At 44.3% G+C, this 18,507-nt stretch overlaps 1 protein-coding gene and 1 long non-coding RNA gene across 3 annotated transcripts; one reads left to right on the top strand and one right to left on the bottom strand.

Annotated features, from left to right (window-relative positions):
• Positions 1-1,267: 1,267 nt before the first annotated feature.
• LOC131138186 (uncharacterized) lies at positions 1,268-5,919 on the bottom strand. 2 transcript variants are annotated; one of them, XR_009132068.1, is made up of 3 exons: positions 5,604-5,919; positions 4,606-4,811; positions 1,268-2,085 (listed from the first exon to the last, which is right to left on the bottom strand). It is a non-coding gene; the product is annotated as an uncharacterized LOC131138186 (long non-coding RNA). The 2 variants fall into 2 exon arrangements; XR_009132069.1 differs by lacking the exon at positions 5,604-5,919 and adding an exon at positions 4,957-5,033.
• fgfr4 (fibroblast growth factor receptor 4) lies at positions 4,352-18,178 on the top strand. Its single transcript, XM_058086897.1, has 20 exons — positions 4,352-4,923; positions 6,045-6,241; positions 8,521-8,702; positions 8,777-8,945; positions 9,395-9,652; positions 9,736-9,825; positions 9,900-10,066; positions 10,152-10,275; positions 11,057-11,247; positions 11,327-11,465; positions 12,417-12,610; positions 12,699-12,844; positions 13,076-13,197; positions 13,269-13,379; positions 13,492-13,682; positions 14,613-14,735; positions 14,983-15,053; positions 15,129-15,266; positions 15,348-15,453; positions 16,465-18,178. The coding sequence occupies exons 2-20, from the start codon at positions 6,121-6,123 to the stop codon at positions 16,639-16,641; spliced, it is 2,820 nt and encodes a 939-aa protein (XP_057942880.1). The 5' UTR covers positions 4,352-4,923; positions 6,045-6,120; the 3' UTR covers positions 16,642-18,178.
• The last annotated feature ends 329 nt before the right edge of the window (positions 18,179-18,507 follow it).

Below are 18,507 nucleotides of genomic sequence, written 5' to 3'. Positions count from 1 at the left end.
GGTCACATGTCCAAAGCGCCTCCTAAACATGAACCATATGAGCCATCCCATATGAGTTTTGAGCCATCCCAAACTTCTTTCAGGGCACAATTCCTAATGGATAAACCTCATTATCTGAAACTTTGGCATTGTTTAACATGAAAATACAACATTGTAACTACATTTATTGGTCAGAAAAGTGGAAAAAGCATCACAGGTCCCCTTGAAGACACCCGGGATGTACATGAATAAAGAATGTTTGCTATACAATATGAACTACGAACGATAAAACACCAACTTAAACCATCAAAAGGTTGTCTCAGATTGATTCAGACGACTTGCAAGTCATGTTGTCACCTTGCATGTAAGAGGCCGAGCCGCCGTGGTGTAGTGGTTAGTGGTCTGTCTTTGGAGCAAATGCCTCGAGTTTGACTCTGCACTAGTAAGCATCATTGGTATTTGTCAGGAAGGACAATTACAGATGTTGACAGAGTGAATCCCTGCGATTGGCTGGCAACCAGTCCAGCGTGTACCCCGCCTCTCGCTCGAAGTCAGCTGGGATAGGCTCCAGCATACCCGCGAATCTAGTGAGGATAAGCGGCATAGAAAATGAATGGATGGACAGAGTGAATCAACCTGTGGTGTTTTGTTATTTTTGAACTCTTAATAATAAAAAAGTGGTTAACTTCCTTCCCTCCCTTCCCTTATTTCACCTGCTAAGTTGGTCCATACAAGTCCTTTATGATCAATAAAAACGCAAATCACATGATGTGATGACTCATTAACATTTTTACACTTGTATGATAGTAAGTGATAGTGTATGATAGTATGATAGAAACTCAACAAAACACAAGTCACCTTCACATTAAATGTTTGTCATTACTAGAGTTTTGTTGTTGCCCATCCATTCATTTATATGGCATGGGTATGCTGGAGCCTATCCCAGCTGTCTTCGGATGACAGGCGGGGTACACCCTGGACTGGTGGCCAGCCAATCACAGGGCACATATAGACAAACAACCATTCACACTCACATTCATACCTATGGACAATTTGGAGTCACCAATTAACCTAGCATGTTTTTGGAATGTGGGAGGAAACCGGAGTACCCGGAGAAAACCCACGCATGCACGGGGAGAACATGCAAACTCCACATAGAGATGCCCCACAAAAATTTGAACCTTGATGTTTTGTTGTTTTTGTACTTATTAATTAAAAACATGGTTAGCTTCTTTTTACACTTGTATGTGTTATATGTGACTTAATGTGGCGTTAATAAAAGATTATAATGGTAACCCTGGAATAGTTGATTTCTATGACCATTATGCTAATGTGTTAGCCGCTGTGCTAAGTCCTAACCCACAGTAGTTAAGAAGTAAATCAAGTCCAGCCCTCGACAGGATTATTGTTGTCTTTGGATTTTATTGTTACGACAGATAGGAAGTCCTAGAGTAGGGAATACTACAAAGGTCCTGACTCGGATTCAAACATGGTTATGCGATACCTGCTTCAGCCAAGCGAGTCACAGCTTCGCTCTTGGAAAAGTTTAACTACAGCTGGAAGGTTGGGGCACTCAGCCAGAGAACGGCGCCGCCACCAGGTCGAATGCCATTTAGCTTTATGCGCTAAAGTGTTGACCAAAATTTGGGCTCTGACCTTTGACCATGGTGCACAGGGGAGCAGACGGGGGGAGGGGGGGATTTGACGGAGCTTTACAGCGAAAGTCAAAGTACACAAATAAAGGAAGTCATAAAGCAGATAAGGGGCCACGCTAATGGCTGCTGGCGCTCCATCTACCATCGCTGGGGTCAGCGCCGCCATGTTTGTCTTTAGTGTGTGTTTCTGTGTTGTTGGCTTGATGTCCGGTATTGCCTCATTTTACTTTTTATACCCTGACCTTTGAGATGAAAAAACATTATGGACGTGTTGACGAGGACATACTGTAACAGCAATGAGTCATCCATCGACATCATCTTGTCATACAGAGAAGACGAACAGACCAGCATGCATTGCACCGAAGCCAATCATGAGAAAGGGTATTTAAGGTGGCCGCTTGCAAGTTGTTGTCCTCTTTGCATCTTCTCTGAAGAGTGGCATCATGGTAGCCTGGAAACAATGAGAGCAAAGATTGTTCAACATCATGGTTTAGGGGCAGGATACAAAAGCTAGGTCAGAGATTTCAGCTGTCAGGTTCCACTCTGAGGAACATAGCGAGGAAATGGAAAAGGCCCGGAGTGGCAGGCCAAGAAAAATCTCAGGTAAGAACAGTCAAACTCGACCCAAAACCAGCTCCAAGAATCTACAACATGATCTTGCTGTCGATGGTGTCACTGTGCATCCTTCAACTATTCAGCGCACTTTTCACTTTTCACAATGCTTGGAAACAACTTGACTGAACTGGAGATGTTTTGGAAAGAAAAATGGTCCAAAATACGTTCAACCAGAATCTAGACCCTCTTTGGAAGCTACAGGAAGCATTTATTTCTGCAAATGGAGGCTCTACTAATACTAATACTACTAGTCATTTCTCTGTTTCAAATTTGTAAATCCTATAAACTTCATTTCATGCCTCATCTATCACTGTGTTGGTCTGCTATATATTTAACTGATATGGCTGGTCCAAACAACCAGTGATTTATGAAGGAAAATCAGGAAATTGATCAGGGGTGCCTACACTTTTTCATACCACTCTATGTAAAATCTGAGCCAGGCTGATAAAAAACATGCTATTAATACAAGGGGGGAAAATGATAATAATAATAATATAATAATAATATATATATATAATATAATATAACATAATATAATATAATATACATTTAAAAAAAATAAAAATAAGAAGAATTCTTTAAGTCAGAATACTACAGGATCTTTTCTTGTCTAACAAATATATGAATACATATTTTCAATATGTATATTTTATAAGCTATTTATTTTATCATATACACTATTACATTCAGATTATTGATTCATTCATTCATTTTCTACCGCTTTTTCCTCACGAGGGTCGCAGGGGTGCTGGAGCCTATCCCAGCTGTCTTTGGGCGAGAGGTGACTGGTGGCCAGCCAATCACAGGGCACATATAGACAAACAACCATTCACACTCACATTCATACCTACGGACAATTTGGAGTCGCCAATTAACCTAGCATGTTTTTGGAATGTGGGAGGAAACCGGGGGAGAACGGGGAGAACATGCAAACTCCACACAGAGATGGCTGAGGGTGGAATTGAACCCTGGTCTCCTAGCTGTGAGGTCTGCGCGGTCACCCACCGTGCCGCCCACATTCAGATTATGTTATTCTTATTTTTGGAAAAATGTTAAACTTTATTACTGTAGTATTTTGTTTGATTTTACTATCTTAATTTAAGATTTAAGAACTATCTTAATTTTCCTGAAATTGTAAGACCTTTTCCCTCTTTTCTGTTTGCACAGAATGTGGTATTTTCCCATTGAAGCGAAAATAAGATACAGACACCCAGCTAAATACACCTTTTAAAAATGACTCTGGCTGTACCGTCTCTGAATCCACAGGTGTGCCTAATAAAGTGTCCAGAAATGCCATCACGCTGACAAATACACAATAAAATAAAAGAGATGATTGGATAACACACTGTTTTGTGGTATAACGATAAGAATTTAGGTTTATTATCGTGGTTATTTCGGTGACTTTATGTATTTGAAAGAACTCTACAGCTTCAATTAACATGAAAATCCACAACAAATATTAACATGTGCAGCGTTTTCATGAGCTGCTATAAAAAGTCACTGGGTGTGTGTGAAGTTAAAATAAAACAAAGCTGGAGAGGGGGGGGGGCTCATCTCCATGTCCTCTGCTGCAGATAATGGGATTACCTCTCTCTTTTTTCTTCTTCTTGTACTGATGCAATTAAAACATGGAGGCCAATTGACACAATTTACTCCATAAAGACTGCCACTTAATTGGATGCGCCTTCTCTCTCATTCACACACACACACACACACACACACACACACACACACACACACACACACACACACACACACACACAGCCCTTATAGTGCTTTATTTGCATGAAGGGGTAATTAGGGAGCCATAAATGGGTAGTTGTCAAAAATAACATTTTAATAAGCTGAAATTTATGGTGGGGGTGCGGGGGGGTCACGCGCCCACCGAGGAAACCTCTTCTTTTTTTTTTTTTACAAAAAGTTTCCCCAATTTTTTGAAGGTACAAGTTAATGGCTGATTTTTATTTGCCGGCTTTGGAAGGGTAAAAGGGGGCTGTTTTTTGAGAGGGGGTGGGGTGGGGGGATAACAGAAGTGCACCCCTCCCCTCACACACGCGCGCACACACACATCCTCCCCCAGCCACCATTGTTGTTGTGGCTGCAGCAAAGAGCAGCAGAGCAGTTGGAGCAGAGTTGCTGCGCGGACGGACGCGCTCCCACGTCTCCCCGAGTCTACGTCTCAAGAGCCTGCACCGAACCTTGGACCGAGATTCCCATTAGGGCTCCACGTGTGCACGAACCGAGTGACCACAGTGGACACTCGCAGCGGATAAAAAGTGAACCAATAAGAAGAAGTGGAGAAGAGAGTCGTGCGTAAAAGGACCCAAAAGGCGCGCAAGTGTTGGTGTGGACTCACCGCGACTCGTGTCAGGAGCGACAGTCACCCAAAGGGGGAAAGTGGACCACCTTCCCACCCCGGCTTCTGGCGCCCTCCTCCATGGATGTAGAACTTGATTAAGAGCCGGCGGCTCTCTCCACTTCTCCACCAAGGCAGCCCGGCAGCTGTCGCCACTCCGGGCGGGAGGGGGTGGTTTTGATGGATTTATAACAACACCGTCTCCACTGGAGGACACACAAGAGCCCAGTTAAAACACTTTTTGGACTACATCATCCAAATGGGGATTTCAATCTTCACCAGCTGGGAGTAACAATAAAACACCAGTGAGGATCAGAGGTGAGATATTCAACCTTTTCATATGTCACTTACTTCTCACCTCCAAAAGTAAGATTAAAAGCTCCTTCAGCACTGCTAAACACGCTATTAAGGACTTTAGTGGACATGCATTGTACTTTAAATGCATAGCCTTTGCAAACAGTCCTGATTTAGACATTGAACCCGACTGAGGTCTGCAGACTTTGGACTCTTTGGTACTTTTACACACCTTACAATCCTGAGCGGCGTTTATGAATGGATGCAAAGATGCTAAGAAATCATTTTAGGGCTTCTTTGACACATTGATACGTCAAAACAGTCTGATTCCGCATGTCAGTTGTATCTAACACATGCAGTACCTACCATAGAAAATATGAGTAGGGTTCAGGCAGAAAAATAGTTTGACAGAATATGCTTAATTTAATAAGCTAGAGAGTGTAAAAAAAAAAAAACTAAACAAGAAAAGTCAATTGTTCATGTTGCGTTTCTTGTAGAAATAACATTAAATTCATTATTAATAGGAGTAAATTTTCAGATATTATAATTTTTCTCTTTAATTTAGCGCTGAAATCAACGAGCTCAATGCCAAAAGTTTGTCAGATAAAATACAGGACACTGTCGTGGAGACATCTTAATTGGCTTGAGGGAAAAGGCCCAGGTTTATTTACATGCTGTTGTCGTTAGTGATAATACAAAGATACCTTGAGACGGGATTTGCACTTAAGAGATAAGAGCTTGAAAAGAATTGATGAATCCTGATCGATAAGATGTATCACATCCTTTATCTTCAGAGTTAACGATTCAGTGGATAGAGTGGCGTCAAATTCAGGAGGGAAGAGACGGAGACGATGCCAGTGTCCTTCATGTTCCGTGTCTCCCTGGCAAGTTTCAAGTGTTTTCCCCAAGCAGTGAGGGCCATCCATTGACAAACAACAGGCGGTAACAGCCTCCTTATTCATGACGCAGGGGGAGAGCCTGGACAATGTAGGACGAACGAGCGGGGCAGTTTGCGGGACATCTGGTCGAGGATGCAGCTGCTCCCAGTCAAAATACGCATGCTGTTTTCGCTAAATGGGGAATTGGGGAGGGAATCACATAAAATAAAAAAAGGTGGTGATAAAACTCGCTTGTGTTTCTGCTAGATTCAGAAACTGCTGGTGGCCAATGCCAAGACCAGGAGGCCGACTGCAGGCTTCTTACGTTCACCGCAGCCGATAAATGCCACACAGCATCCCCACCGTCGAGAAGATGGACAGGGTCTGCACACTCTGCCTTCTCCTACTCTGCTGTTGGGACAGAGTCTCGGCCAGATCGCACAACGGAGGCGGGAGAATGAAAGGTAAGGAGAAAAGAGGACCCATGTTGGTAGCCTTAGCCAGTGCGTGTTGACAGGATAAATCCCAGGGAACCTGACATCAAGTTCCCCAAAGTGGACAGGGCCTTGCTCAAATTTATGGTAGTATGTCCCCCAAAGGTGTGGAACAAATTTTGTTTCGGTCCTGCAAAAACAACTTACAATGTAGTGTATTTGTCAGAAAAATAATGGTCGGGATGCGTGTTTTGACACATTTTTACCCTTTTGTGTGGAGCAATTCAGGATTAGAAACAATCCAAATAAATACATACTGTACACCTTAATCAGGAATACAAAGGGGTCACAAAAGTGTGTTTTGGCTGCCATGAAAAAGAGCTACCTGATCTGTCGGAAGCCCTGAGGCTCGGAAGTGTAAATCAGCCGGGTCGCATGCCAGCTGCAGAGGAAGAAGAGGAGGAGGAGGGATGGGGAGCATGTCGTTGAAGACGTCTTCATTCATTGATGTTTTTCAAACAAATGCCAAACGCGACATAAAACAGGCGCTCCAGATGAAATAAAATGCCCCTTAATGTTTTTCCATGGCACGTGCTAAGTCTGCTCAAAGTCAAATTAAAGGATGTCAGGATGGCGTTTTTTTTTTAATTTTTGACTGATGAAAGACAATGTGGATGCTTCCTTGGAGGTATCAAGGGCAGAGGCCATCCCCCCCATCCCCTGTGGCCAGGTGAGGCCAGCCAGGGCTTGTTCTAGAGGGAAAGCCTCTTAAGCTTTATTTACAAGACACAGACAAGTGAAGATGGATCATAGATAGAAGACGAGTAGTTTTAACTTCTGTGCTTATGCTCTGGGGACGCATTCCATCATTGACCACGCCCCCCTTCTAGGACAGTGTGATCTCGAGAGATCACAAGAAAGAATCCAAATGTTCTTACATGCTTAGTACAAAGTTGCGGATGTTCGCTTTGAATGATTCCACCTTTGTGGTTTTTCTGTCTGCTTTGTGAGAGAAGATCTCGAACGGCAGTTGAGAGCAGACCTTCGCTAGGTTTATCCTAACATCCTATTTAACATCCTATTCTAATCAAGTGTGGTGCGTTTTGGGGTTTAGTTAGTGAGTTTTGTTCATACATTTCTGCCATAGTTAACTCCTTTTTAATGGCGGCTTAGACACAAGGATTACGCAAAAATACTTTGTACTATACTAAGTGTGTCTTAAATATTGCACGACATAACAGTGTAGAAATGAATATTGATCCAAATTAGGAACGCTGTGCCTCATCAAAGGTCTGTGCTCGACTGAAAGGCATCCTAGTCAGTGGTGGCTTTATCCAAAGGGGAACATTTTGGCAGTTAGTCAAAAAATAAAAAGCTCCAAAAAGTTGATTATTTCATGTCCTCATCAAAAGAGATGTGAGCCTGCCAAAGAATCTTTAACACTCGGCTGGCATATTTTTGAAATGGGTGCATCTGCTGGTCAGGCCATTCAGCGGGATGACCAAAAAGGACGGACAGCTTGACTTCAAAGCTGCTCTACTGATGCAGATTGATTTCACACCCGGCAGCCTTCACATTTGAATTCATGCACAATTTAGTTCTTTCAGGTCCGGCTGCCAGCCCCGCCGTTCAAACCGGGTGAGACAGGCGGCCTTGTTTGTGTTGTGCCTTGTTTTGTTTGCCCCCTTGCCTCTGGGTGACAATTCACACTCTGCCCCGAGTTCAACGGCAGGGCATGGCTGTCCCTGTCCCTCGCAAGTTCATTAGCACGAGTCCTCGGACTGCAGTTGAGGACGCAACAAGTCTCCTAAACTCTGTGAACAAACCGATTTGTGTTTCCACACGGTGATTTTTTTCTCCCTTCTCCACACTCAATGTTGCAATTGTCCATTTGTTCCTGAGCGCATTAGCAGTATGTGTACTTTGGGGCAGTTAGTGAAAAAAAGGGCAGCACTTCACTCCGACAGGGGAACAGATTGCCTTTTCACTAAGCGTTCGCAGGAAGCAATCAAACAGAAAATTGCCCTGGAAAATTGCTCGTTCTGAGTGACTGGGCGGTAATGGAGGTCCCCGGACAGGGAGCACATATGCAGACCGAGTGGGCGAGCACATGAATGGGCGAGTGACCCAATGAATGGAGGCCACTGTGGCCCATGGTGACATGATAGTAGCCAGGTTATCTGGGCACTCTATCGCCATTTCCTGGCGTTGTGTAGGAACACAATGTTCGATGTTCCACTGAAAGCACCAGGATGCGGTAGGATTTTTTCATTTTGTCAACTCCTCTCTCTTCCCTTTCCATCCTCCAGATCTTCGGGCCTCCAGGCCTCTGATTGTGCCAGGTTATCCAGAAAACATTACAGCGCTAGTTTACGGTCAAGCGACGCTGGTTTGTAAGGTCCACCGGCCGGCGTCCACCAAGGTGCAGTGGCTGAAGGAAGAGCTTGGTGGGTGGGGGCAGGGAGGAGAGCCACACCTCAGAACCCTCACGGTAGTGCCCGAAAAACCCAAACAAAATGTTGGTCTATTGTAAAGTAATCTGGCTAAAATCTATGTTGTGTGCAGCCCCTGCAGAGCAATACATCCAAGGTGAACACCCTGCACCTGTCCAATATCAGTCTGGAAGATGGCGGCAAGTACATCTGCATGGCAGAGAGCAAACATGGCGGAAAAACTGTACAAGCCATGAAGTCGGCGTGGCTGGATGTCCTTCCGGGCACCGTAATTTCCCCAGGTAATGTCAAGCTTTCAAATCTTTCAATCTAGAGCACAATGGACAATAGGCTTAAGGGTAAGCTGATACTGCTTCTCAGAAATCTGAGAAGAAGGTAAGAAAGTGAGCTCTTCTCCAATGATCCTTCACCGGTTTAGGCTCTTTTCGCTGTTACACGCAGACATGATCACTCTGTCCAACAATAACCCACAAAAGGGGCAATAAAAGCAAACAGCTCAGGGGAGGCGAGGGTGTGTGCTGAGTAGAGTCAGTCGTCTTCATCACCATGGTGATGTCACTGTTTGGGGCAGAGACATGAAAGAGTGGGCTGGGGGTGCATTTAATACATCACATTACGAGGTATCCTGCCGACTGGTCTGTTACATTTAAACACACAAGTCCACGGAATAAAAATCCTAGCTTGGATCAGCACTAAATTGGTCTATGTTTCTTTTTTTTCGTTCGAGAAGACCTGAGCGAGGAGACCACAGTCCATCTTCTCCTAGAAGCAGGCAACGTTCTGAAACTGAGCTGCGATGCGAGCGCTCGGCCAGGCATGGCAATTAACTGGTATAAAGAGGGAATCCGGTTAGCGCCCACTCCCCGAACTCATATCCGTGGCGCTGTCATGGAGATCACAGATACTACGTATGGGGATTCAGGAGTTTACGTCTGCATTCTCCGTGGAACTAGAGAAGCTTTGAGGAACTTTACTGTCACAGTGACTGGTAAGGATGAAATATGACGTTAGTAAAAAATAAGGTAACTGCCGTTTGAAGGTTTTTAAAGGTCGATTGTCTTCACATTGTAGACTCGTTGGGCTCGGGGGATGATGATGAGGACAACGGCCTGGAGGACTCATCATCCGAGGTGGACAACGATCAAGTTTACATTTCTAGAGGTGCGTTGGTCAACTGCTTTGTAGACAACTCAACCTGGAGGCAATGCAACACATCTATGGTCTGGTGTTCATAGGTCCTTACTGGACCCACACCCAGCGTATGGAGAAGAAGCTCTATGCCGTCCCGGCAGGCAACACAGTGAAGTTCCGTTGCCCAGCCATGGGCAGCCCTGTGCCCACTATTCGCTGGCTGAAAAATGGGCGGGAATTTAGAGGAGAGCACCGCATCGGTGGCATCAAAGTAACTAACTTTTCCAACTTCTGGTTTCCTTGGATTCATCTTTTTGGTTCATTGTTTAAATGCCATTGTCTGCTTTGTGTGCTAGCTGAGACACCAGCACTGGAGTCTGGTGATGGAGAGCGTTGTCCCCTCAGACAGAGGAAATTACACCTGCCTGGTGGAGAATAAATATGGCTCCATTGCTCACAGCTACATCCTTGACGTTCTGGGTAAGCTACAATTATTCTTTTTTTTTGGTCCAGAAGTATTTTGAACAATAATTTGGAACCTTCAAGCAAAAAATACTAAAAAAAAAATCATGTTTTCCTAAGATGTATTCACAACTGTGCAGAGGATGTAAAAAGCAAGTCCATAAAATGAAGAGTTTGAATTCCAAGCCATACCATCTGAGTGACTGTATTCATAGCAGCCACAGCAACAGTCATTATTCAACTCTTGTGGAAAAAGCATCACACCTACAAATGAAAACCTCCAGTGTGTGTCTGTGTGGGATGGGGTGGGGGGTATAATCAGGGGGTTGAATAAAAGGTGACGGGGCGCCTGGCGTCGGCTGCAGTGTGCAGGATGTGGACGGTCAGGCGTCCAAACTGGTTTTCTACCTGACCTGGGGATTGTGGAGGGCGGCCGGCTGTTTGTTCATTTGTTGGCTGTCCATCCACAGCGGGGTCAGTTTCTGTTCTCGGTCGACGGAGGGAGAGGACTAACGAGATGGCTAACAGGATGAGCGAGCGAGACTAACGACTGATCAAAGAGACCTCGGTGGTCAGCTGACAATACAAATGCTAAAGAAACTAATTTCTATCTGAAAATGCCATTTCTTGCTCTTTGGCCAGCTTGAATGCGACACAGACAACTGTTGGCTACGATAGCATGAATAGTTTTCCAAGTATTCAGAAAGCAAACATCTGCATTATGAGCAGGGAAATCATTCCTTTGTGGCATTTGTTCCACAACTTTGCTCACCACTGTTCTGCTCTCTTCTCTCTACAGAGCGCTCCCCCCACAGGCCAATCCTGCAGGCGGGTCTACCGGCCAACACCACAGCTGTCGTGGGCAGCGACGTCCAATTCCACTGTAAAGTCTACAGCGACGCCCAGCCGCACATTCAGTGGCTCAAACACATAGAGAGGAACGGCAGCCGATACGGTCCTGATGGGACGCCCTACGTCCAGGTTCTCAAGGTTAGTTGGATGGTGAACGTACCAACTACAAATTGTCCTGTCTTGTGTTCTAAGCTCTTGTATATTCTGTTTGATGCAGACGGGCAGTTTGAACATGTCTGAAGTGGAGGTGCTGTACCTGTCAAAAGTCTCCATGGAGGACGCAGGAGAGTACACTTGTCTGGCTGGGAACTCCATCGGTTACACCCACCAGTCCGCATGGCTCACTGTCCTTTCTGGTAAAGGAAGAACTTCTTGACTTCAAAGTTAATGCTTGTGGTAACTCCTAGGTTTGTCTCAGGACACTCCAGAGATCGGGTCTACAAGAAAGAGACGTGATAAGATTTTTACATTTCTCTTAAGGGGTACCTATGATGAAAAATTTTCAGCCCTTTGTATCGCGTTGTGGTATCCTATAGAGCAGCTACACACAATAACCCACACAGAAAAACTTTTTAGATTTTCCAGAATCTGCACCTATTCCAGCTGTATTTGCTTTCATTTGTGCTTCCGGCCAAAACGGTCGGTTTTAATTTATTCTACCCCATGGCCTGCCTTCGGAAATGCCCACCAAAGCACTTCCTAACTATGAACCATATAAGGTGTTAAGGCCACCTCCCTGTGACATCAAAAAAGGCGCAGTTTTACCACGCCTTTTGAAACTGAGTGTTTTGAGCCATCCCAAACTTCTTTCAGGGTTCACTTCCAAATGCGTAAACCTCATTATCTGAAACTTTGGCATTGTTTAACACGAAAATACAACATTTTATAAACTACATTTATAGGTCAGAAAAGTGGAAAAAGCATAATAGGTCCCCTTTAAGAAAAGTACAATGAAAAAATAGGACAATGTGTTGTAATCTACTAATTTAATTTCTACCACGTTACACTCTTCTGCTCTCTGTGTATGCTGCACACCCGGCCTCCACCCACTGAGACAAAAACTATATGACTGGTGCTGAAAGGTTCTGAAACCAATGCACCCTCTTCCTGTCGGTTTGGAGGCCAAAGTTGATGAAAACAAACTCGCATGCACATGCCAATATATCAAGGCCGGCAAAATTCATTTTCATATATTGTGTGATTAATTAATTTATTGTCTTAGGCCATTGCCATGTTTTAATCTCACAAGATCTTGTGACAACTACCTTCCACGACATGTTTTGACGGATAAAGTGTTTCCACCACAGAGGAAGAAGCTGCTGATTCCATGGACACCATGGAGACCAAGTACACCGACATCATTATCTATGCCTGTGGCTTCCTGGCTCTGATCATGGCCATCGTCATCGTGGTTTTATGTCGGATGCAAGTCCACCCAAGAAGGGAGCCTTTTGATGCCCTGCCGGTCCAGAAGCTTTCCAAATTCCCACTGCGCAGACAGGTGCGTTGCCATGATTCAACACTGTGGTTGCTTAATCTCGTTTCACATTTCTTGAAGGCTAAACTTGCTTCTTTATTTCTTCTTTTAGTACTCTGTGGAGTCCAACTCGTCAGGCAAGTCCAGTGCATCTCTAATGAGAGTGGCTCGCCTTTCGTCAAGCTGCTCTCCCATGCTGGCTGGAGTGATGGAGTTCGAATTGCCCTACGACCCGGACTGGGAGTTCCCCAGGGACAAGTAAGAAATTAAACAATGTTAATGTCTTCGCTATGCGAAATAGATGTGCCTCGCTGCCTGCAAAATTGTTTTTCCTTTCAGCTTATGTTTAGTTCCCAGGATTCAAACAGAAAATGTAGAAATGTAATTTCCTGGTCATGCGGGGGACCTTAAAAGAAAGTCCGAGCCCCAAATTATAGCTGTTTACAATTGGACGTACTTATTTTTAACCGACGGCTATCCTCTGTTTAGTTTAACACTGGGGAAGCCTCTGGGTGAAGGCTGCTTCGGCCAAGTGGTTAGAGCCGAGGCCTACGGCATAAACAAGGACTCTCCAGACCAGGCCACAACTGTGGCGGTTAAGATGCTCAAAGGTAAAAATTATAACCTCAAAAGATCAGTTCAAGTCTCTGCTTGTCTATAAATGTTTTTTTTTTGGCTGTAGATGACGCCACAGACAAAGATCTTGCAGACCTGATATCAGAAATGGAGCTGATGAAGGTGATGGACAAACACAAGAACATCATCAATCTGCTGGGTGTCTGCACTCAGGACGGTGAGTTGTACGTGGTTCTAAGCCTTGATCAAGGATTCTCAAGACTTCCTCGCCTTTGGGTTGAAACAATTAACTAACCTAGTTTTCTTTGGGCCCTGCTACCCAAAAACAGGACCTCTGTATGTCCTGGTGGAGTATGCCTCCAAGGGCAGTCTGAGGGAGTACCTGCGGGCGAGACGGCCTCCCGGCATGGACTATACTTTTGACGTAACCAAGGTGCCCGAGGAGCAGCTCACTTTCAAGGACCTGTTGTCTTGCGCGTACCAGGTGGCCCGAGGGATGGAGTACCTGGCCTCCAAACGGGTATGTCGAATCCTTTGAATGTAATAAGATGCATCAGAGTCTTGGGATGAGTTCAAACATGCCAAGCCATGCCAAACGCAGTTAAATGGTCATACTAGTATTCATACTTGTATTTGTTTAGTGGACTAAAGCCAAATATTTTCTGGTTGTTGGAAACAATGGACCTAACATGATAATGGATTTAAACCACAAAATTGTATTTGTGAAAGCCAAAAATGGGAATATGATGACGTGATGCATGTGTATCCTGAAGGGGTCAATATCAACATAGTTGGGGGTTTTAATGGAATTCAATCGGGGTTTTATGAGCACATGGCCTTAAGATCAATAGTCCAGATGGGTCTTTTTGCAATCTCCTCAATGCCTGTGTTTCTTTTCGTCTCATTTTCTTAGCATGCTCTCTGCTCTTACTTATCAACACTCTTCTTTGTTTGCCAGCCGGCATCTCAGACAGGCTTTCAGGCAGTCCTAGTTCCGAGTCCTGTTTACTCTCCTCCATCCATCTGTCCGTCCCCACCGTCTCACAGGCTTTGTCCCTTTTAGAGCCACCATAAATCTGTTAGCAAACAGACAGCAGAGTGGCCGTCTGGGTGAAGGCATCAGGTTTCTGGCTGCGAGGCCTCCTCGATTTGCCAGAGAACTGACACTAACCCTCCATTATGGGGGAGAGACCCGCAAAAACCAAGGCTGGTCCGTTCAGCCCGAGTCTATTTCAAATGAAAACCAAAATTAGCTTTAATGACAGCCATTCACTGCGGGTAAACATTGCCTTTCTTTTTTGGACCCTAAACATTTTTTTCTAAGCTTTCTATATCCAGATATTTGCGTTGAGTGAAAGGCCAAACTTTTACAAGAGTGGACATTTAGCTTTAGCTGAAATAAAGAATGTGAATATGGAACTTAGCCGTCCTTGTGTCCTTTTGTTTGTAGTGCATCCACAGAGATTTGGCAGCAAGGAATGTTCTGGTGACCGAGGACAACGTCATGAAGATCGCCGACTTTGGTCTGGCAAGAGGGGTCCACCAGATCGACTACTACAAGAAAACCACCAACGTGAGTGCGCCGTAAACGCCTTCCCTGAAGACTGGCGTCAGATGTTTCACTGTTGATTAGCGGGGGACTTAATGGGACAAGCAAGGGGAGACTCAGGAGGGAGGGGGAGGAGGGTGGCAGAGGGACGGAGGACTTTGGTGGGGAGTTCCTTTTACAGTTAGACAATGAAAGTTGGTAGTTTGAACGCGTGCAGCTGTGTTTCCGCGGTAACCGAGGGGCTTGGCTCTAACCGTGTCTGCCCCTGCAGGGACGGCTTCCGGTGAAGTGGATGGCGCCCGAGGCCTTGTTCGACAGAGTCTACACACACCAGAGCGACGTGTAAGCACAGCTACAAACCCCGACGGCGCTCCATGTCATCAATGAATAAGAAAACCTGCAATTTCTCACCCTCAGGTGGTCGTTTGGTGTGCTCATGTGGGAGATCTTCACGCTGGGAGGGTCCCCATACCCTGGCATTCCAGTCGAGGAGCTCTTCAAGCTGCTGAAGGAAGGACACCGCATGGACAAACCCTCCAACTGCACACATGAACTGTAAGTGCCAGCTCCGAGAAACAGTTGTCTCTCATCTGTGGATTGTGTGTAACGTTATTGGTTGTGGCTTTGCGTGTGAAGCTACATGATGATGCGCGAGTGCTGGCATGCTGTTCCCACCCAGAGGCCCACCTTCAAACAGCTGGTGGAGGAACTGGACAAAGTGCTGTTGTCCATCTCTGATGAGGTAAGCTCAGCATGCAAACTGCTAAGCTAATGCTAAGATTTATTGTATGGTTGTTGTTTGCTATGCGCACATGGATCAGTGAATTAGCTCAGCACTATAATAAAAACCATAGAAATCCTCCTGCTAGCTTAGCATACACATACGCACAAACAAGGTAAACACAAGAACAGTTAAACTAACCTTTGCTAAACTAAGCTAAGATTCATTAGCCCTAGTCTGCTCGCTAACATGCACATACACAAACAAATCATTACATTCAGTACTTATATAACCTCGCGAGCATGCACACATGGACAAAAGTCATTATCACCAGCAAAGCTAACATATGCTATCTACTCACTGGCATGGAACCAGGAATTTGGTACAACTTCAGCTAAGCTAAGATTTATTATATACAATGTCGATGTTCACTAAGAGGTATAAGAACATTAGTTTAGTTATGCTGAAATTAGATAGGAACCATTGCAGTAGATAACTTAGCTACTTGCTAGCATGCAGACATGGGAGTAAGGAGGTGAGCGCCAGTATTGCGAGGCTAACTAAGCCAAGCTAACATAGTCTATTACTCCGTTATAGCATGAAAACAGGAAATAACAAGGTACATAACAACAGCTGAGCTAAGTTAAACTAAGATCATTTATTACATACCATATCAGTTGGCTAGTGTTATCACATGAGTGAGAAGCCGAGAAGATAAACATTACGTATGTTTCAATACATACTGTTAGCACATATGTAGTACATGCATGTTGTTGTTCACCAGATGTGAAATTCAGCACAAAAAACAAAATGTTTGCATCCATAGTGAAGCTAGTTACACATGATTGACATGTAGATTAAGTACAGATGTCTTCGGGTTCGTATGTGTCCACAAATGAGCCTGTCCCGAGCAGATGTGGTTCTCAAAACCGCGTGCATGACCAGAATATTCCTTAGCAAAAGCCACAGCAGGACAATTACGCCATACGTCGTTTTTGTTGTTTACACGTCTCCTGTTTGTGTTCCTTGCAGTACTTGGACCTGTCCACGCCCTTCGAGCAGTACTCGCCGTCATGTGAGGACACATCCAGCTCCTGTTCCTCAGACAACGACTCGGTTTTCACCCACGACGCCTTGTCCTCCGAGCCCTGCCTGCTGGGCTACCAGGATGTGCGCTCCCACATCGACATGAAGAAGGCACTCCGATAGATGGACCACATGTCGCTTTAAAAGTTTTGATCCTCCTAGAAAAAGTTTCCATTCGACCTTCACGGTGGCACCAGACAAAGCCCTTAGACACCAGAGGACGTCCCCAAACCTAATTACGAATGTATGGAGCACTGACGATGAAGACGGAGGACATTCAGGACTCAACTTTGGACACCTTAAAAAAAACAAAACAGCTGGGACGGTTTTGGCAACCTGAAGCCAACCCTGGTCTTTTTATCAAAGACATTTTAACAAAAGAAAAGAATCGATTTATTTTGCTATGTTTGAAAAAAATAATAATAAGAAAAGTTGTTAATTATAAATCTCTCTATATTATAAGATTATTTTACTTTTGTGTTGCTTATTTAAAACAAAAAACAGTCTTAAATCTCAGGATCTCAGAAGTTTCTGTCATAACGGCAGCAAAGTGCCTGAATTTGTGATTCCCTGTGAATATATTCAAATAATACAAATATCGTATGTATATATCATCAACAAAAATACATTTGCCTTTTATAAATTATTTTATATGCTGCAAAAATAGAAAACATTCGTTTATATTTTTGTACCAAAACCACAAATATGTGCCCTGCGATTGACTGGCAACCAGTCCAGGGTGTACACGGCCTCTCGCTCGATGTCAGCTGGGATAGGCTCCAGCATACCCCCACAACCGCGACCCTAATGAGGATTAAGGGGCATAGGAAATGGATGGATTTTTACATTTGAAATGACTTTAAAGGTCCTTATATGTCAGTGGTGGTCTACATGACCATAACAACAAGGTCCTGGTCAGAGAGTCCTGGTTTAGGGACTTGTGGGGAGCCCAAGCCCACTGTCACTGCTGAGGGCAAAGTGGTAGTGGGGGGTGGTTATGTGGTCGGGGGGTGGGCGCGAATGTGAAAGCCAGTGTGATTGATTTCAAATAGAAGAGACGTGAGGGAATGGAGATAGAGGCGAGGGGTGGGGAGGGTGCTGGGTTGTCTCCTTTGTGAGGCGGTAACCCTTCACCCAGCCCCAGTGCTGCCGAGGGGTCCCCCAGGTCTGCTGCCGGGCTGGACAATGAGGGCCTTTAAAAAAAAAAAAAAGGGTGTGTCCATGGGCCTACTGGCGCTTGTGTGTAAATGAAGAGGCTCTTATTATGTTAATAACACACGGCCACCCCCACTCCCTATCTTGATCCCTGGACGCCATCTTTGAAATGAAAAAGTCTTAATTCAACATTTGCCACCAAGAGCAGCTGTAGAGAAGCTCCCCCAGGGAGATGAAAATCCCAAATGTAAGCAAAAGAAGAAAGCTAAGAGTTGTATTTTCTTATATATTTATACTCTGGACCACATTTTGAAGGCGTCAGTGAAGTTATTTTACTTTCTGTGTTGTTTGGAATGAAGCTCTTAATGTTTTCATGCTCCACTCATTCCATTTTTGTAAACAGTGACCACCTTCTGCAATGTTTTCCCCCCTCCCCATAAGAAAAGTTATTCTAGAAATATCTAATTTATTTGTTTATTGTCATGTTTTTATATGAAATAAAGTATAATTTTAAATAGACAAGCTCTCTGTCTGTGTTTGAATGGCCTCCGATGAGGGACTGTTGCTTTAGTTTATTACAAACATGCTTCAAGTTGCATTGAAGCACATCACGTGTTTACACTTCAATATGCCTGAAAAGGAGCAGTTAGAAGCAGGGTTTATTTCATTACATAATAATAATACATTTTCAGATTTCTTAAATGTATATTGCATTCGTTACTGAATAAATTGCTTGGCTGTTGCATTACTTTAAATATGTAACATAATTTAAAATAAGTATCATAATTTAAAATATCATAATGATAAATAGACAAGCTATATGTTTTTATTGGC

Source organism: Doryrhamphus excisus, chromosome 11 (assembly GCF_030265055.1).
Source record: "Doryrhamphus excisus isolate RoL2022-K1 chromosome 11, RoL_Dexc_1.0, whole genome shotgun sequence".
NCBI classification, from domain to species: Eukaryota; Metazoa; Chordata; class Actinopteri; order Syngnathiformes; family Syngnathidae; genus Doryrhamphus; species Doryrhamphus excisus.
The sequence above is the reverse complement of the archived record's forward strand: the minus strand, read 5'-3'. Positions and strand labels throughout refer to the sequence as shown.